This window comes from Microcaecilia unicolor, chromosome 11, assembly GCF_901765095.1.
Source record: "Microcaecilia unicolor chromosome 11, aMicUni1.1, whole genome shotgun sequence".
In the NCBI taxonomy this organism is placed as follows: Eukaryota; Metazoa; Chordata; class Amphibia; order Gymnophiona; family Siphonopidae; genus Microcaecilia; species Microcaecilia unicolor.
Window position 1 is genome coordinate 179,111,356 of NC_044041.1, and position 21,134 is coordinate 179,132,489.

Below are 21,134 nucleotides of genomic sequence, written 5' to 3' on the forward strand. Positions count from 1 at the left end.
GGACAGAATAAGCAAAAAGAGTAGGAAAATAAAAGTGGAATAATTTTGAATTTAGCTCATGCCTTTCAGCTGTGGCCATTTCGCTGTCCCTGGAGGGCTCACAATCTCTGTTTGTACTTAAAGAAATAGAGGGGTAAGCGACTGGTCCAAGCTGGGGCCTTAGCACCTGAAAACTAGTAAAAAAATGTGTTTAAGTTATCCTTTTTATTGGACTATCACCCTACTCATTTAAAAATTTTCATTACCGTCAGCCTCTGATGCAGTGGTGTCACCATCTCTGTGGCAGAAACTCAACTCGTATGACAATAGGGTGAGATTTTTAATTCTAAGTAGAACAGAATTACTGAAGCACCAAAAGAGAAACCTCCCCCCTTAACTATACCAGGAAACAAACACCCACTCAGACACACAGTTGTTGTTTTTTTTTAATAATGTATTCATGGTTACCAGCCATAGTCATAACAAAAGTTATTCATAATAAAATGTATGTAAAATAACATTTCTATCTGACAGGTGTTTTGTTTCTACAGTAGAAATAAATACTTACTACTATTCTGTAAATACTTTGCAGAAAATGAAATTAGGTTTATGGAGGCAGGGGGATAATATTAAACTCTCCCCCCACAACCCCATCAAGGGTTCCACACCACCTCATCCCAATGCCATGTATTAAAGGGGGGAAGGGAAGTTCTGGCCCAGGACGAGGAAAGTAGCAGAGCTTAGGGTGAGGATAAAGGTTTCAAATCTGTGTGTTAAAGAAATGTAAATTAAACACAGAAGCTTATCACAATTAGCAAGCAGGCTGGAGAACTGAAACAGGGATTGTTCACAGCCTTCCCCCTACTCAACAGGCTGAGTCTCTTGTGGTTCAGTAAGAGTCCACGCAGTGTCCCAGCAAAATTATCTCCTTGTAAGAAATTGCTTTTCCTATGTAGTGTTTCACCTTCATCAAAAGCTTAACATAAAAGACCTTTCCCACCCAACTACTGTGCGCTTTTCTAGCTGAAAACTCCATGCTGAACAGAGGCAGCGGGAGGGTACAGATAGTAAAAATTAATCCATTCATCCACTGCATAAAGCTATTTCCTACTCCTCTCATCCCAATGAACAGCTGCCTTCTCATACAACAAACCTATCTGTCGCAATAGATAAGTTAGACATACTGCCCATGGAAGCAGAGATGCTTTTCCAATAACCTCTCAGGACACTTTTAGGAAGGCTTCTTAAACAATGCTTGCTGCTGTGCACCAAAACAAGAACATGGCGCTCAAATTTCAATAATGGCTAGCTACTCATGATGTCATCCTGCTAGGCACTGGGTGATGTCATCAGAAAAGGTATCACTGCCATTTTACCATGTGCAGTGGTTCTACACTGCAGAGACATGAGCTGGAAATAGGTCTTACACGTTATTTTTTAATGTACACTGCCTCCATGGCACCAATCCCTGATCCATTAGGGCCAGTCCAGGCTCTTGCTGTCTCTTATAGCATGGATCCCCCATGATGGTCTCCACTTTTAGATGTATAAACAATACCAAGAAACTCAACTTAAGCCATTTCTAGCAGCTAATCCTCTACTATTCCTGCCTTAAAAGAGAAGTCACTGCTGGCCATGCCAGTGGCTGAGGAAAACATCTTGCTGCCCCCTTTTCATTGTCTGTTTAATGCACTGTGCTCTGACCCTGAAGGGAGACAAAGCGCTGATACACCAGGAGCCTGCCCTAAATATCAGCCTGAGGCTCACTGCAGTGTCGGAAGCAACAGCCCAAGCAGGAGGTGCTAACCTAAGATTGCAGGGAGCTCACAGAACTGGATTTCAGCTTTTCAAGGAATTTGAGATGCAATATTTTTCTGTCCTTGACATGTGAAATGTATATAGCGAGTACTGAACGAATAACTCCTGCTTCTACTTCAACATTACACTGTAGCAATCCAGGTATCGTGTACTTCAATATTAAACCATAGATAAAAATATAACAAAGCAAAAAATATTAGATAGATGGTGGGCTGTAGTGATCCCTCTCATTGAGATGTCCTGCACAGTGGAGAATGGACACTGGGGAGCAGATTCACACCTCCTCCCCCCAAACTCCATCATGAACTGTTGGGAGGGTCCTAAGGTATTGTCAGAGGTTGCAGGAGTGGCTCAGATGGTTGAGGTCTTGTCTGTTCCATCTATCACAGGAAAAAAGTCATGTAAAAACAAATTATCCACTGGCCTGTGTGCTGCCACTTACAATTCAATATAGCAATGTTTCATAAATGCCACAAAAAAGTCAAGGTCTACAACTTTACACAGCCATTCAAGAAACCCTTCAGGTAAACCTATAATGGCACAGTGAGCCTCTAGCTGTCAAATACATTTGATAAGTCACACTGCTGTGTGAGCTAGTCACATGACCAAGAGTCCTCAAATGACATCTGAAGGTCTTGCATTTACCACTGATGTTGGCCAGAAGATAGCACAATCCGTTGGCCCAGATCTCATGTGCTTAACTATAACATTACTCAGGATCTCAAGTTATCTATACAATCTTCATCTATCTGTATCCTTCCACAGCTAAATACAGAAATGGAACCCCACCTTCCCCCACACAGATATCCAAACTAGAGAGCAGAACGGGGGAGCCACTCCAGGTCCACAGGACTCCTGTGGGCATGGACACAGGTCCTGTGGAAGTGTAGAACCAGGCCAGCCTATCTATCCTTTCCTTGTGCCATGGCAATTATAATAGCACTTGAAAAAATGAATGGATATGGTCGATAGTATTGAAATCCCCATAAGCACTGAGAGGGGCTACTGTTGAGTTATTTTACCACAAGTAGGGTAAAACATCCCCGTCCCCTGGTGCTCAAAACTACTACTCCATGCTAATTCTTACCACCAAGTGCGTGCTCCGTCATACTCAGGCACAACGACTCCAGCGTAGGGTTTATCTCCAGGTCTGTTCCAGGAATCTGGCAGTCTGCACACAAAGTAGAATGTACAGCTGCAGCCAAAAGATGAGCACCATGCCATGGGAAGAGGAGTAGGGGTAGCTTTCAACTAACAGAAGAGCCCCACCAATGAGCAAGATATGCATGGGACATGAGCAACATTAAAAGTTCGCTGTGGCATGCAGCTGTATTGACAGCTGCCATCACAACCCCCCCCCCCCCCCCCTTCCAGCACCTTTGAGCGCTGAAGGTAGAACAGCCCATATTGTAGGAATAGGAAAACAAGAAATGTCTAACTAGGGGAAGAGAGCACAGTGTGGTCTTACCTGGTGGGAACATAAGGATTGCCTGTGGTGATGAGTGAACGGGTAGCGAGTGTGTACGTTGAACAGAGCTCCGACTCTGGCTGGGCATACTGTTACTGCCTCCAGGGTTGGCAAACCATAGATTCTGTGAGGGAAGAAAACCGGAGACACAGACCCTTAATGTACAAGGCAGACCATGCCCTTTTTCTTTAGCTGTTCTGTGAAGAAGACTGACAGAACCTCACAGATCACTTACTACCTCCCTGAACTACAAGTAACATTTTATTGTGCTTGCATCCTATTGCTCTTTGACCCTGCCACTCATAGGCATCGTGATGGTGCAAGTTCACCACATTTGACACCCATTTGTTTTACCACATTGTGACACTCCCTCACCCCTCATGCAATTATTTATTTCATTTATATCACACATTATCCCAATAGATCACATTCAATGTGGCTAACAATGTATTGTAATTAACAGTATAAAAGTGATGCGGGATAATATACATTAAATAGTAATAACAAAAGTAAATTTGGATTGAGTGTTAGAATATGTAATATGGAAATGAATGCCAGACACAAAAAGGTAACAACTTATAGTCACCCATGTATAACAACTACAATTGAACTGAGAAACTGAATAATTGTACAATTTGGGGTTTAATTATCATCCATGAGAAACTGCTTAAACAGGCTTTAAGGTATTTCTGGAATATCAAATAATTAGGTTCCCATCTGATGAATTTCTGGAGGGAATTCCACTATTTAGTACAGAGGTAAGGGAATCCTGACATGTAGATTGACGTGTAGATCACATTTTTGCAACTGGAATAGTATGTGTGTGTGTGGGGGGGGGGGGGGTTAGATAATCTCTTGAATCAGACAGAGCGTTGTGAAGGGGGAGATCAATTAAAGGCTGCATATAACCAGGGGTTAAGCCATATAGAGTTTTAAATGTGCTCAGTTCAAACCATTACAACCAAGGTTTGAACTGAGCACATTTGTTTACTTCGCATTGATTGTTGACAGTTGAGATATAGTTAGACTGCCCCTGTCGGACCGACCGTTCACTTGTCTATTAGATTGTAAGCTCTTTGAGCAGGGACTGTCTCTCTTTGTTAAATTGTACAGCGCTGCGTAACCCTAGTAGCGCTCTAGAAATGTTAAGTAGTAGTAAAACAAATGTACATAGTTTGAATGATAATCTGGCTTTGATTGGGAGCCAGTGTAACTTTATACGCAAAGGGGTTACACTTTCAAATCTCATACCCTTGCAGTATAATCTGGATGCTGTATTTTGAGCTGTCTGCATTTTTTTCAAGGAAGATTCCTTAAAACCAGCATAAATGGCATTGCAGTAATCGAAGTGTGATAATACTAATGTTTGTACTAAGGTTCTAAACATATCATTAGGGAAGAGATGCCTGATTCTTTTTAGTTTCCACATTGTTTTAAAGATTTTTGTGATGACTGCTTGGACTTGGTATAATAATTTTTTCCTACATGTCATTTGACATCCAAGTATCTTTAGTTGGAACACCAATGAAGTTACATTATCAATTGTGAAGTTTTGACAGTTTATGACACAGTGAGGGTTAGATAAAGTTTGTTTTCTCTTTATTCAATTTTAGTTTATTGTGCAGTGACCCTGTTACGTCCTTATCTTAACCCCCACGTGAATTGCTGTGCTCCAACGCCCTTTCTTTTTCATGCTGATATCTGCATGTTGTGGGGGATGTGTGTATACACGAGCCTCCTTTATTTCTTGAAAACAGCTATGGTTGCGATTCACTAACCCACTTAAGACCATAAAAAGGTGATGTGATTTTTGAGGGTCTGGAGTGATTTGAGGAGCACAAGCACCACCCAACAAATCTAGGCAAGGTACACTGAACTCCACATATCGGATCTGAAATTCTAGGTAGCAATTAAATCAAGGCTATTCAGAATTCTCTGGGTTCTTGTTTCTTCAGCTTTGAGCTCATACTGCAATATGTATTTGACTTATCAGATTATGACACGTGGCACTGCCTCACCTGCCGTCCCTGGTTCCCTATGCTTGGTGCATTTAGTGCATGCTGTGCAGAAACCCCTCCAATCCCTGCAGGGCTCATCATCCCCATCCGTGTTGGGGGAATGGCTCTCGGGGGCATCTGAAACGGTCGTGGACTCCTACGTGCCACTGCCACCCCCACAGAGCCAGCTATGGGGAGTGAGTTAGAGCCAAAAGCCCATCTATGGCAGAAAAAAAAAAAAAAAAGACAGCAATAAGTAACAGAGCAGAGTTATCCAACACAGTTGATAAGGGCTATGAACACAAGGAGATTCATACAGTCATGTGAACCTAGTCACAGCCCAACATACACGTGACACCCGAGAGAATCAATGTGGGTTTTATTCCAATGGTTGACAGGATGCAGTTCTCCAATGACCTTGAGAGATCAAACGGCAAACAGGGGGTTCACTACTAGTGGAAACGCACATAACCTTTGCCCATAGCACAATATGCACATGCCCAAATCATCAATCATGCACTATGACCCCCCTACTCTCCACCCTCAACTCCCAAGAAACCTCCAAACTACAAGGGAGATACCAAACAGCTGCTATTGACATCTCCTTCCTTTAGCTACTGCTTGTCTCATACACTATGTTATCAAATTCAATTTATGCATTGTTGTTTAGTTTGTTGTAAAATCTCTCCCTCAGGCATTGTAAACTGTCTTAAGACTGCCCTAGCCACATTCAGATACACATGTAAGGACAGCTGACTGAAAACTCCTTTGCACAGTCAAAACATTAATCACTTGTAGGATTTTTCTTACAATGACATTCTATTAGAGCTGTGCCACATGCGGGTGACACAACTGCACATGGTGTACAGTGAAAAGGAAAGGAACAAACCTCGATTACATGAGCACAGCTTATGCAATAAATGCAAGCTGATGGTCTAAGGCACAATCAACGCCCTTTCTTATTACTGCTTATGTAACTGCTGGAACCTGTGATTCTCCCATAACTGAGCTGGCAGCAACAGCAGCTCGCTCGTACCCACAACAGTTTCACCCATCCTTAATTACCACTTTGACTGGAACACAAGTGCTGTGCAGTAAACACTTAAAATTGTTGAGGTTTGGGATATCAATTTAGGATGTTCTGTAATATCACTAGGATCTGACAGACCAGTAGTCTCGAAATGTCATATTTGTGCTGGACAATGACAGCATTCCATGAAGTGTTTGCTCCTTGCAGGGTACTGAAGTGACCTCAGTTGGACCTCTATACATGCGTGCCCCCCCCTTCCTAGTTCATCAGAAGAGCTGCTTCTCCATGCACCTACCCTGCTCCCCAATACATACCCTTTCTGCTGTCGATATCCCTGCATCTCCAGCATTGCCTTCCTAGGAAAAGCCCGCAAAAGCTTCAACACCTGCTGCTTCCATGATAACAGCCTCTTCTTCTGAGTTTCTGTGAATGCCTTTGAAAATCAACAAGAAATTCCCCAAGTCAGAAGGCAGAGCTTTGGCACCACACAAACTTTGGACCTCTGCTAGATAACCTTAATTCTCCTCTCCCCATTCCCCCATATGCAGGCACCCCTCCCTTTTACCTCATGTGACAGACACTTTTCAAGAAGGTGGAGGTAGCAAGTGATGTTCTCCTCATCTGGCCGGGACACCAGAAGCTGTGTACACACTGAGACCACCAAAAAACAAACAAAAACAACAACTTGTCAGTACTGCATATGGCCACACTTTCCCCTTATGCAGGACCCCCTTTGCAGACCCTAGTACTGAAAGACAACAGTGAAACTCTGTAGACTACAGCTTCAAAAGGACAGATAATCATCATAAAATACATGGAGACAGATTTAAAGATCCAAACATGTATACTCTGGAGGAGAGACAGGATAGAGTACATATGATTTAAACATTGAAATATCTCCAAGGTATGAATACATAGGAGACAAACGAAGCTCTGGAATGACGGGTCATAAGATGAGGATGAAAGGGGATAGAATCAGGAGTAATCCAAAGAAACATTTCTTTACAGAGATAGTGATGGATGCATGGCACAGCTTCTCAGTGTAAGTGGAGGAAACAAGGCTAGTACGAATTTCAAGAAAGCATGTAACAAGTACTGCAGAAGGTACTGTACAGCCGATATGGATAGGTAGACCATATGGGCTTGTTCTCCATTTCTACGGCACCTTGAAGCTCACGAATGTGCTAGGTTAGCATGGGACAATATTCCCAGTGGGTGAAAAAGAGACTACTTCCAGGAACAACTATGGTACAAGTCTGAAAAGAGCAGGAAAAGGGGGGAGGGGGGGGGGGGAAGAGTGTCCTTGAAATTACAGACCTCTCAGTTAACAGATATGGCCTTTGCTCTTAATACTGCCTCAAGTCCAGACAGCAAGAGGCATCAAATGTGAAAGTGCAGCTGTAGCTTCTTCCTCCCTAGATGGGGATTCCTGTAGGCATGAAACCAACCAGATCCAGGGCAGGTACAATATGTATCTGCACTCACACTATAGAGAATGGTGGCTGAAGACCTGACCTATCATTTCAATACGCTTTCCCTGTCGAAGGCTCCAGAAAACAGAACCATGCTGCAAGGCTGAAATAATATCAGAACGCATATTAGGTAGTTATACCTCCTGCCCTAACACTGCCTTTCCCAATATCCAACCCCCCCCCCCTTCCAAACCAATCATAACTAGTTATTTCTTACCTTTACCCATGACCCTGGTGAGCTGTCCTGGAATATCACCTTCCGGAATGGGTGCTGATGCTGACTCTCCATCACAAGGGGAAGTAGTCTGGGCTTGAAATCCATCAGCACTGGAGTCTTTTCCATCTGGCCCGTTGCTGCTCTTGTCTGAGCTGGCTTTGGAACCAACAGCCGTCTGCCCTTCTACTGCAGATCCCTCCTTCTGAGGAGCCTGCACAGGGCTGTATGATTTGATGGGGGTGATAATTACCTGCTGTAACTCTTGAAGGGCATTTCGCAGATTACCCCCTTCCAAAATATCCTGCATGGCAAAAGGAAGACATTTTACAAGAGCATCGAGACTAGCAATGAGGAATTCATACAAAGCCTGCTATTTCTTCATTAGTCTTCAGAATCTTAAGTCAGTTGCTTCTTTCTCCCACGATTCATTAGAGATTCAGGTTAGGACAAAAAGTCTTGGGCACTAAGTGTCAAATAGGCTGAAACTGACATTGTAGAAACAAGAGTCACTTGGAGATAACTGAGGTGCCACCATCATCAAAACCTTTTACACTCAGGAAAGGTTTTTTGAGACTAAATTTCAAGGCATTTTTGGTAGCTGTTTGCTAGGTATTTTCATAGGAGTTTCCACCTTTGGGCTGTGCAGATTGCTTATGAACCTCAAAGGTTCAGGGACCACAGACCTGTTCTCTAGCACTATGCCCCCCCAAGCCCTTCCAGGCTCTCCTCCTCCCCCTTACTCCCAGTCTAACATCTAGTCCCTCTCCCCAGTATGTCCTTTCTCTTACTGTGATACTTTGTGGTCCACACCATTGCTGTTGCTCATTACTGGACCCCAGGAAACACTGCTGATCTCATCATTGCTCTTTCCAATTTATGCAGTCTGCTGTTGCTGTCAATTCCACAGATCATCTCTGACCCTGCCACTCCAGGCCCTATCGGCTGGGAACACCATCTTACCTTCTCCAGTGACTTTAGCAGGCTCTGCCTCTCTCGCAGCTTATGAATGCTCAGCGCTATTTTGTGTCGTGCTCCCTTGGTCACATTCTGTCCAGCACAAAAAAAAAAGTAGCATCTACATTTGGAATGTTGTCATAAGGTTGGTACCAGAAGGGCAACTGGGAGGTGGGAAAGTGTGCTAGATTCCCAGGGCTAGGGTAATGCAATTAGAAACCCAATTATAGTGACTCAAGAGAAAATCTATTCCATACATTCTGTAACTGCCCTGGTCCCCCCTCCTCCACCCACAAGGTATCTCCTGAAACTTCTTTCAGATGGGAGAAATATTCCCAAATATCATCCCAGCATTGGAGCCAGAGGCATATCAACTCCACATGAATGTGAAGGTAAGTATAATTCTCACCTGTGATTCCAGGTGATGCTCTGTAAGAGTCATCATTTCTTCGTAACTCATCTGGGAGAAGAGAGCAGCATATTTGTGTAAGCGAAGGCTCTTTAGCCAGGTGGGAACATCTGGGAAGAAGGGGACAACAGCTTCAGAATTCATTCCCAACCTTAGAGAGTCAGAGGTTGCTATCTTGCCACACCTACCCCCATTAATAGATTTAAACACAATGGAAAAAACCTCTACTAAGTAGTAATTTTAAAGCAAATGGAAGAAAAAACTTTCTTCAAGCAATGTGTAATTAAGCTCTGGAATTCATTGCCAAAGACTGTGGTAAAAGCAGTTAGCATACCAGGGTTTAAAAAAAGATTTGGACAAGCTCCTAAATGAAAAGTCCATAAATCATCATTAAGGAGGACTTAGGGAAAATCCACTACTTATTCCTGGGATAAGTAGCATAAAATCTGTTTTACTTGTTTGGGATCTTGCCAGGTACTTGTAACCCGGGTTGCCCACTGTTGAAAACAGAATACTGGGCTTGATGGACCTTTGGTCTGTCCCAGTGTGCTAATGCTTATGTTAAGAGTTAAAACAAAAAAACCGTGCCTACACTCTGTCGAGCGTAAAATATAACAAAATGTTCAAACTGACATGAATACAAGTATATTTATACTTATTTTCTTTTGTTTTTTTATTTTTCTATGTAAAGTGGAGTAGTCTCATATATGTAGCCACAAAATGATGATTTTCTCACTCAGTGACTGAGTGTATCATATATATGTATGGTCTAATCAGTGCAGTCTAATCTAGTGCAAAACGCACTAATATAAGTTAAGTTAATAATAAAGGTTGGTGGAGGTCAAGTCAATGATTAGACCATACATATATATGATACACTCAGTCACTGAGTGAGAAAATCATCATTTTGTGGCTACATATATGAGACTACTCCACTTTACATAGAAAAATAAAAAAACAAAAGAAAATAAGTATAAATATACTTGCATTCATGTCAGTTTGAACATTTTGTTATATGTTAAGAGTTAGCCATTTACACTTAATATGCGCCATGATGACTCCAGGGAAGAGGAGAAAACAATAGCTACCCTCCATACCTTTCATACCACTGCCATCCTCCTGAAATGTGTTGCGGCTGGAGCTCTGCTCCTCTGTCTGCTCGCTGCTCGAGGATGCCATACTGTTCTGTGGAGACAATGGTCCATGTTCCGAGTTGACAAATGAAGTGCGTGTACAGATTTCCTCTGCACCGATCCAGTCGCTGGGAACCTGCTGGCTTGTGGGGATGAGGGACATGGAACGCTTCAGTGGACTGGGGTGCAGCTGGCAGGGAAGAACTGGAGGGGGAATAAGGGGAATCCAAGTTTCAACTAAGGAAAAAGTCACATCCACCAACAGGAAATAAACGGTGAAAACTATGTCGCAAATAAAGTGAAAATTAAACATACCTATTTTTTTTCTCTTTTTAAATCCTACCAGATTAGTTAGTCTAAGTGAATGGGTTATAGACCCCTAACAACAGACTGAGACATGAATAAAGAGCTCTGTAGACCTCAGTCCCTTTATAATCCCATGCAGAGAGAGAATTCTCAATGATGCTTAGTCAAGTAGAAATACAAACAACTATGCTTATGTATGAATAGACTACAGTCCCAATCCAAATGCAACCATCTCCCTGAAACCAAGGGACAGCCCTTCAGAATTATCCAATAATTGCCAAAATTTGAGGAAGAAGTAAAAAGCCAGAATTAGGCTCAATGGGAAAAAACAACCCCCCCCCCCCCCCCAAATACTCCCTAACCTTTTCCTCTGGGGGGGAGGGGGAAGGGACCTACTACTACTTATCATTTCTATAGCACTACAAGGCATACGTAGCGCTGACCTCTGCATGAAAGGGCTCAAGAGAAAAAAAGGAGAATTAACTTACTTATAGGTATTCTTTATAAAACAAACCAAATCAGAATTAGCAGCAAGAAAGAATTCTTACTCCTGCAACAAATACTGGCTGTTGCTTGGACTCAGAGAATTGAGGACAAATCCCATATAATACCGATTTTTTAAAGGGCAGAACAGCTTCTGCTCTGGACCAAGCACGCAGCCTTCAGATTCTAACACATACCAAGGGAGATTAACTTCTTTCGTGATTTACGAGTGTGGTTATCACCGATAGGGAGGATCATCATTCTCAAGGGCCAAGCTCTAAACCAGAATGGAAGCAGATCTTCCATTCCCGATTCAGAAGGTCCTTCTACCTGGGAAACAGGGGCAGAGTGCCTGCTAGTAGCCTCCCAAGACTGGCATATCAAGTACATAAAGGCCAGTTGGGTGCTACCAGGATGACCTGTTCCTGGTGGTCTTTAATCTTCTGGACCACTCTACCTATTAATGGCCATGGAAGGAACACAGAAGCAAAACCTGGGACCACCGCTGAGTGAGGTTATCTACCTCCTCTGTGCTAGGCTCCTGCCAGTTGCTAAAGAATCTATCTTGGCATTCCACCAAGTTGCCATAAGATCTATCGAAGACAGCCCCACTTGTCCACTAATCAATGAGGTGGTGTCTGCTGACAGCTCCCATTCTCTGAGGTCCGGTATGTGGTTACTTATTAGCCTACACATTGTCCACGCCACTATGCGATATAGTGACGGCTTGTGTAGGTGGTTTTCCATCCAGTTTAATGGCACCTGGGTTCTGGTTCCTCCCTACCTATTAATGTATGCCACTACTGTGCTATTGATCAATAAACCTCACAGCCTTTCCCAACAAGTAAGGGAGAAAAGCACTACATGGCTAGCTATACGGCCCCGGTCTCCAGCTTTCCAGCATTTTTATGGACCATTTTGCTTCCAAAAGACATCAAATTCTGTGCCCCATAAGCTCAATACAGTAGGCCCTCTGTCTATGAGGCTTGTATCCATACTAAGTGCCACCTACTACAGGGATTCTAGATCTAGTTTCTTTAGCAAGTTGTTTGGAGATGCTTCTTGGGAATAAAAGTATGGTATTGTCATCAACAGACTGTGGAGACCATCTCACCTATAGAAACTTTTAGAATGGTCAGATATGCGCCTTCACTCAAAGCACCACTTTCAGTGTTTCTACCATAGACCCCAGCATCTGAGATGATAGTGGGAGATTCCAACAACTTGTGGGTGGGCATGAGACCCTGTCCCTTTTCTGGCATATCTCCCTCTCCTTCCCTGCAGACATTCCAGGGTCTCTCAACTCTACTCCTCAACCCCTTCTGTATCTTTTATATCTTTTAGTTCTTGGACCAGCAGCAACTCAAACTGCTTGCTTGCACCAGCCCTGAGCCTGCCTGCCATCTTCCTGTTTCTGCATAGGTGGAAGCAGGTCAGAGGGAACGCTCGGGGCCAGCATGAGCAGCCAGTCTGAGGTGCTGCTGGTGAATAACTGAAAGATTTAAAAGGTCCGGAGGGGGTGGGGGGGGGGGGGGGGGGAGGTTGTTTGGGGGAGTGAAGTTGAAAGACTCTGGAATTCCTATGGGGAAGGGGAGGGAGAGATGCAGGAGTCTTCAGCTATCCACCACTGCTGAGTGGGCCTGTGTCTACTGCTGACAAGATAAAGGTTTTGGATATAAGCAAGTATCTTCAGAAGCCTAGTCCAACTGGAAAAGCAGGGAAGAGGCAAGTGTTCAGTGCACCTCATCATGCAAACATAAATGAACAAAAGATGAATAAAAAGGCACTGCTTGCTGCATTCTCAATGTCAGTGGTGTCAACAACTGCTTCCGGTTGGAGACCTTGTGCTCGGTCATAGTGGCAGTTTGAAAGGGGGAATCCCTCTTGTTCTTTAATGTTGCTGAGGCTTATTTATGTATCCAGATCAGGAAGGACCATTGGAGGTTTCTTCATTTCGGAACAGTACCTTTTGGGCTGGCCACAACTTCCATAATGTTTCAAGGTAACATGTCCTACCTTGAGCAACACCAACCATTTCAGCTACATCTCCACTATCTCCCCTTTTTGGTGGACCTCCTACATAGGGCACACATGATATATGGTATCCAGGTGGCGAGATTCCATGATTCAACATGATGTGGGTCCATCCTCAGTAAAACCTCCGAGGCAACTGCCCACGGGTAAACCCCGCTGACCATCATTGCTTCTTTCTGTAATATTTGTTCCCATGAGGTTCTTTGGGCCTTCCGATGGTCCAAATAAATTAGGAAGACCTGGAGCACTTCTTGTTGTTGTTTTTTTTATATATAAGGACAGTATATCAATCACTGTATTTAACTAGAGGACTGTTTGTTTGGATGAACTGAATCTTCTTAGATCCTTCGACTTCAGCTAGTTTACTCTATTGTATTGATCCTCCAGCAGTCTCCATTGGCTAGACTCCTTCAGCCCTTTAACCAACTTTTCTCATTCCTTTCCCGACTGCCCCCAACCCACAGAGAGCTACTGTATCCCAGAGACCTGCTCTTGCAATATTCCCCCTCCTCCATGCTTGAAGACCCAGGGCTGATGCACTGAAAACAGTGGTTCAACAGTGCTTGATGTTGCTGTCCTGGGAAACCTGAATGCTGTACCTCCTTCCCCAGGGGCAGTCATTCATCTAGGGCCTGCGGAAATAGGCACATCAAACCTCTGCCCAGCACGGAGTGCCTCCCTGTTCTCTATGGGGACAAATGCTCTCCCAGCCTTGACCAACCTGTTGTGCACCTCCCATTCCAATATGTTCCTGTTTTGTATGGTGATGCACGGGAGAAAGTCTTGGAGAACATCTACATGTCTACTGGAGTCCCCTTCCTGCTCGTCAGGGTCAAGGGTAGTTCTGGAAGCAGCTTTTGGTAATTTCTCTCAGTGAAGCCAAAAGCTACTTCCAGAATTACCTGATGAACCATCTTTCTCTGGAACAGCTTGCCCTCTTCCGCAGGATCTAATTCTCACAGAGTTCTCCATATCTTCCTCCAGAACTCCTGGGGATGTTGGGTCCCAGGCTGGATCTAGATTACCCAAAGCCTCCCTGGACCACCTGGGATTTTCTGCTGCAAGCTCCTCCAGAAAGGACTCCCAAAGCTTATGCATGTCTAGGGAAGCCCAATATCTCACCTGTACAAACTAAGAGCATGCACTCCCTTCTATGGTACTGGAGAGCTATCTTGTCCCCTCTTCCATTTCCAGGATAAATAAAGGCGATTTACATCCCTGTACATCCTGTGGTCCCGGGACTGCTTCTACTATTGCCTGTGCATTTAAAATGGCACCAAGGCTGTATCTGTCCCTGCAGCACTTGCCATCACTGTTGCACACTTCTCTGCTTCTGAAACGGATGCCTCCTCTGAGGGTACGAAACTATTATGGCCAGGACCGGCATCCCAGTAGGTCAGAAGTGCTGCAATGAAAAACTCTTGTACTGCTGACGAAATATGCTGGCCGTGGTGATAGGCCACCAGCTGATGGCGCCATCTTTAAAAGATCTTGATAAGAAGGACTTTTAAAATTTGCAAAAGATTGATGTCCTGAACAAACTTCTACCAAAACAGCACGAGTTCCTGAAGAAGCCATACTGGGTGAAATGGTGGCCCAGTAGAACTGAAGCTAAGTGCTGTGCTATTAAACGCTTTTGAGTGTTTTGTTCATTATTTTTGAATATTTTTGTCAAATTATTTGAATCACTGATTGAGGCACACTTAAAACAATTTTCTTGTTTGCACCTTAAAAAAAAAAAAAAGTAATGGATACGCCACTGAAAAAAAGGATAGTGAAAATTTTTCAATCCAATCAGCTTCAAGATTCAAATCTCCTCAGTTCAATCCAAAAGCATAAAAAAAAGAAAGAAAGAAACAACTCCAAGGGGTGGGGGGTGGGCGGGATTGTGAGAATGATCAGTCTGCTGTCCTCAGAGAATACCTGCTACAGGTAAGTATCTTCGCTTTCTCCGAGGACAAGCAAGCTGAATCATTCATACAAGTGGGGTATCCCTAGCATCTAGGCTCATCCAAAATAAACATTGGTCAATTGGGCCTTGCTACGGCGAGGACATAACACAGATTAACCTGAAACTATATACAAACTAGCTGAGAGTGCAGCCTGGAACAGAATAAAATGGGCCTAGGAGGGTGGAGTTGGATTCTAAACCCCAAACTGGTTATGCAACACTGATTGCCCAAACCAATTGTCATGTCGGGTATCCTGCTCAAGGCAGTAGTGAAATGTGAATGGGTGGACTGAAGACCATGTCGCAACTTTGCAAATCTCTTCAGTGGAGGTGGACTTCCAGTGGGCTACTAACGCAGCCATGGCTCTGACATTATGAGCAGTGACATGGTCCTCTAGAGTCAGCCCAGCTTGGGCATAAGCGAAAGAAATGCAATCTACTAGCCAATTGGAAATGGTGCGTTTACTGATGGCGACTCCCCTCTTGTTGTAATCAAAAGAGACAAAACAACTGGCGAACTGTCTGAAGGGCTTTGTCCGCTCCATGTAAAAGGCCAACGCTCTCTTGCAGTCCAAGGTGTGCAAGCTTCGTCAGGAACTTAGGGTGCATGCAAAGGACTACTCTGTTGTGATGAAACTTAGTTTAAGGTGCATCCACTACTAAGGCCTGAAGCTCACTGAAACTATGAGCTGAAGTAACAGCCACCAAGAAAAATACCTTCCAGGTCAAGTACTTCAGATGGCAGGAATTCAGTGGCTCAAATGGAGTTTTCATCAACTGTGTGAGAACGACATTGAGATCCCATGACACTGGTGGAGATTTGACCGGGAGCTTTGACAAAAGCAAACCTCTCATAAAGCGAGCAACTAAAGGCTGTCCAGAGATAGGCTTACCTTCTACACTCTGATAAATGTAGAAGATCTTCAAGCAAAGTCTGTGTAGGACAAGAAAGGGGATCTATGCCCTTGATGTTACACCAGATGGCAAACCTCCTCCATTTAAAAGAGTAACATCTCTTAGTGGAATCCTTCCTGGAAGCCAGCAAGACCCGGAAGACACCCTCCGAAAGACCCAAGGAAGCGAATTCTAGGCTCTCAACATCCAGGCCATGAGAGCCAGAGACTGGAAGTTAGGATGTAGAAGTGACCCCTCGTTCTGAGTGATGAGGGTTGGGAAACACTCCGCCACGGTTCTTCAGAGGACAATTCCAGAAGAAGAGGGAACCATATCTGACGCGGCCAGTAGGGCACAATCAGAATCATTGTTCCGTGGTCTTGCTTGAGTTTCAATAAAGTCTTCCCCACTAGAGGTATGGGAGGATACGCATACAGAAGACCTGTTTCCCCCAATGTAGGAGAAAGGCATTTGACGCTAGTCTGTTGTGGGTCTGAAGTCTGGAACAGAACTGAGGGACTTTGTGATTGAGGTGAGTAGCAAAAAATCTATCAAGGGGGTGCCCTTCGCTTGGAAGATTGTGCGGGCTATGCCCATATTCAGGGACCACTTGTGAGGTTGCATTATGCTGCTTAGTCTGTCAGCCAGACTGTTGTTTACGCCTGCCAGATAAATGGCTTGTAGAAACATACTGTGACAGCATGCCCAGAGCCACATCTGCAACCTGATTGTCTGTTTGAATTAAGATAATTTAGTTGGATAGCTGATCTCTGAATGCCTTTAGAGCGTTTCAGATTGCTCGAAGCTCCAGGAGGTTGATCTGACGATCTGTGTCCTGGGAGGACCAGGCTCCCTGAGTGTGAAACCCATCTTGTATTTGTTCATACCTTGTATTTGTTCACACCAGAACCGGCTAACACCGTTTACGGTACTATGTAAGCCACATCGAGCCTGCAAAATGATGGGAAAATGTGGGATACAAATATAACAAGTAAATAAAATAAAATCTACATGAGCCCCCCCCCCCCACCCCAGGAAAGCTGCATCCGTCATCAGGACTTTTTGTGGCTGAGGAATTTGAAATGGAAGTCCCAAAGTCAGAATGGATTGAATTGTCCACCATTGAAGAGAGTGTATCAGCTCAGGGGACACTCGAATGACATCTTCTAGTCTCCCCGTGGCTTGATATCACTGAGAAGCCAGGGTCCATTGAGCAGGTCTCATGTGAAGACATGCCATGGGTGTAACATATACTGTGGAAGCCATGTGGCCCAACAACCTCAACATCTGCCAAGCTGTGACTTGCTGCGATGTCCGAACCTTGGATGTGAAGGACAGAAGGTTGTCCGTACGCGTCTCCGGGAGATAGGCTTGAACAGCACGCGAATCGAGCAGTGTTCATATGAATTCCAATTGTTGGACAGGTGACAGATGGGACTTGGGGTAGTTTATTATGAACCCTAGTAGATCGAGCACCTGAATAATCTTCCACATGGACTCCTGAGCGTCGTCCTCCGAGGTGCTCTTCACCAGCCAATCGTCGAGCTAAGGAAACACATGTACTCTCAGTCTGTGTAGCGACGCTGCAACTACCGCTAGACATTTGGTAAACACCCTGGGAGCTTACGCGAGGCCAAAAGGCAACATGCGGTAATGAAAGTGATGTGTTCCCAGCTGAAACTGAAGATACTTCTTGTGAGCTGGAAGTATCGGAATGTGTGTACATGCATCCTTCAAGTCCAGAGAGCATAGTCAATCATTTTTCTGAATCATGGGAAGGGTGCCCAGGGAAACCATCCTGAACTTTTCTCGGAGCAGGAATAGGCATAAGAAGTATTCCGGGACCCACCAAAATACCTCCTAGATGAGGAAGTGGTAGCAGAAGGCACCCAGCGGGAGAGAGAAGACATAGCATCAATATGCTTCTTGATCTGGTCAACCAGTTCTTCGACCTTCTCTCCGAAAAGATTATCCCCCCAGCATGGGGCATCCGCCATCCTCTGAGTGAAATGGTCCAGGTCAGAAACACGCAGCCATGACAGTCTGCGCATCGCTATACCTTGAGCAGAGATGCCTTGTCAAAAGTGTTGTAAGTGCCCCAGTCAAGAACTTGTGACACGCCTTCTACTGCTTGACCAGCTGGAGAAAAGGCTTGGCGTGCTCCGGAAGGAGTGCATCGACCAAGTCAGACAGCTGCCTCACCGAGTTCCACATGTAGATGCTCATGAAGAGTTAATATGATTGAATACGGGCGATGAGCAGCACGGCCTAATACATCTTTTTCCCAAAACAATCCAAGGCCATAGCTTCTCTGCCTGGGGATGCCGAAGCATAGACACTAGTACTCTTGGCTCTCTTGAGAGTAGCATTCACCACCATGGAGTTGTGGAGTAACTGAGACCTCGCCAACCCAGGTTCCCCATGGATCCGATACTGGGTGTCAACTTTTTTGGGGACCACAGGGACAGATAGAGGGGAAGCCCAGTTCCGCATGGGGACTGCCTTGAGTACCTTATGCAGAGGGGGCCGTCACTGCCTCCTTAGGTGGAGAGGTGTAGTCCAGGACCTCGAGCACCTTAGTCCTGGGCTCATCCTCCTACTGGAAAGGGTATGGTTTCATCCATTTCCCACACAAACGAGATGAAAGAGAGGCTCTCAGAAGGTGATAGCCTTCTCTCAGGTGGAGGGAAAGGTTCTGAATGAATCCCACAGGACTCATCGGAGAAAAAGTACCTGGTATCCTCTTCAGACTCCCACGAGCACGCCTCTTTGGTGTCAGACAGCCTCCCTCAGGGATGTCCGAAAATGGGCCCGCCTCAACTTTGAAGACCCGTGGCCTCGAGAATGGTGTTGAGAGGTTGGTTCATGCCTGGACTCCGGTGAAGCTTCCTCCACTGACGTCGAAGGAGAACCGGTCTGGGTGGCAGTCGATACCGGAACCGCAAGCAGCGCCGGTGTCAGAGGCTGCACTGCGGGCTGGGGACCAGGCAGGGCCACAGCAGAATGCATGGTAGGGGCAGGCACCCCTGATGCAGATGCACATCACTGCATAAAGGCCTCCAAAAGCTCTGGGCGCAAGGCATGGAGTTGCTCATTGAGTGCCACCATCGGTAAAGGCTGTGGGGCCAGTGTGCGCTCAGGTTGCCTAATCTCCTGGGGTGTGGGAGAAGGATCTTGGCTGCTAGGAGACGTGCGCGCCGGTATCTCTTGAATGGAGGGGGAGCACTCCTCCCGGTGCCAACGCTTCTTGGGAGCCGGATCTCACAATGTCCCGGAGCTCCCAGCACCGTACGTCGAAGGAGATTGGTGTTGGTGCTTCTTGGCCTTCACCCAATGCACCTCACCAAGACTCCTCAGTGCCAACAAGCCTCACTGCTCCCAGTGTGTCGGGGTCTCTGAGCAGCCATCCCTACCTCCACTCCTGACGTCAATGCCTCCCTCGATGATGTCGACTCCGCTGACCTCGATGCCGATGCTGACGTTGAAGGAACGGACTGGGCTCCAAAACACTTTTCTCTCTGAGCCTCTCGAGCAATCTGTGTCCTCCATATGAAGGCAGAGGGCGCAACTCGCCGGGCTACGGTCGGGCTCAAGGCACTGAACACACCAAGAATGGGTATCTGTGTCTGAGATGGTCCAGTTGCACCAAGTACAGCGTTTGAAGCCACTGGGAGTCTTTGATGACATGGAAGGGAAGACCGCTCTGGCTAAATCAAAGAACGTGATTGTGCTTAAAGAAAATAGCACAAAAAGAAAAAAGGGGAGAGACCCAGCCGAGCAGGCCTAAGGAAAAGGTGAAAAAATTACGAAGAAGGCACTGAAGAGGCTGTTTCCCAGGCAAAAGAGGAGCCACAGAAAAAACTGCCGCTCCTCAGGCAGAAAAAGAATAACTGAGGAGTGCAGTCATGCGACAGGTAGGAAGGCACTATGTGCATGTGTGGTGCAATGCGGCACGTGCACCAGAAGGCTCTAGCAAAACTTTTTCTTTTTTGCTATGTGATATGCTGGTTCCCGGGCCGATGCGGATCATCGACGTCACTTGTCCTCAGAGAAAAAGATTTAAACATAAAAAGTCTTTAGTCCGTTACAAAATATAGTTTTAATCCATCAAAAAATTCCCAGTATAAACAGTGTTCAGGAAAAAGGATCACTCATCTGTGTTCCATGTTGATTGTCCTCTTCACACATCAGAATAAGTAAATATCAAACTGCTTCAATGCATTCGTTGTTGGCTTGTGGTAAAATAGGGGCTACTTAACCTCAACAATGTTTCACCCATATTGGTTTCCTGAGGGGTACTTCGTCTATACATTACACCACATGCTATGGACGACTCCACATATCCATAATAGAGTGTTATGTACACTGGAGCCGCGCTAATTGGATTTCTTTTATTGGGCAGCCAGAGAACAAGATTAAGGGTACCACTGGATGAAGCCTTCTTGGATTTCAACAAAATCTGATACTAGTCCTTATAGGAAGGCACAAGAATGAAGTGAGCAGCCTAGAGATGGGTCCCCCGGTGGTGAAATGGACTAGAAACTGGTTGGCTTTCAGCTTCTCACATAATGGGAGTGGACAATATACAGGCACATTATCTAAGCAGACAAGTACTGAATTCTGAATGGAAGCTCTCAGCAGAATCCTTCTGTTTAATAGTGGACTAGTGGAGTCGCCTTGAATAGACCTCACAGAAACTCAGCAGTTACCAGTAGAAGCCCAATTCAGAGGGTATAGATGCCCAAAGTCAAAGGAAGCCCCAGGACTTACTAGTGTTGTGTTCCCTGATAGAAGAATGATCCAGTAGACCATCTGGAGAGGGAACATAACAGAATTGGCTCTAGGACCAATCCCTGATGCACTTAACATCCTTTTCAGCAGTATTACCAATGGGTTAGAAGGAAAATGTGTTGAGCATCTTCCTGTAATCCACCAAAAGGCAGAGTGGACATTACTGAAGGATTATACAAAATGAGAAATATCTATAAA

The 21,134-nt window shown here is 45.0% G+C and overlaps 1 protein-coding gene across 1 annotated transcript in view; it reads right to left on the reverse strand.

Moving 5' to 3' along the window:
* Positions 1–286: 286 nt before the first annotated feature.
* LOC115480390 (protein Smaug homolog 2-like) overlaps positions 287–21,134 on the reverse strand; it is a 70,751-nt gene continuing 49,903 nt past the window's right edge. The window contains 10 exon segments of the mRNA XM_030219046.1: positions 287–2,177; positions 2,885–2,968; positions 3,266–3,389; positions 5,284–5,482; positions 6,607–6,725; positions 6,858–6,943; positions 7,982–8,282; positions 8,942–9,028; positions 9,345–9,454; positions 10,442–10,681. Of these exon segments, the coding sequence (XP_030074906.1) occupies positions 2,149–2,177; positions 2,885–2,968; positions 3,266–3,389; positions 5,284–5,482; positions 6,607–6,725; positions 6,858–6,943; positions 7,982–8,282; positions 8,942–9,028; positions 9,345–9,454; positions 10,442–10,681 (1,379 nt within the window). The 3' untranslated portion in view covers positions 287–2,148.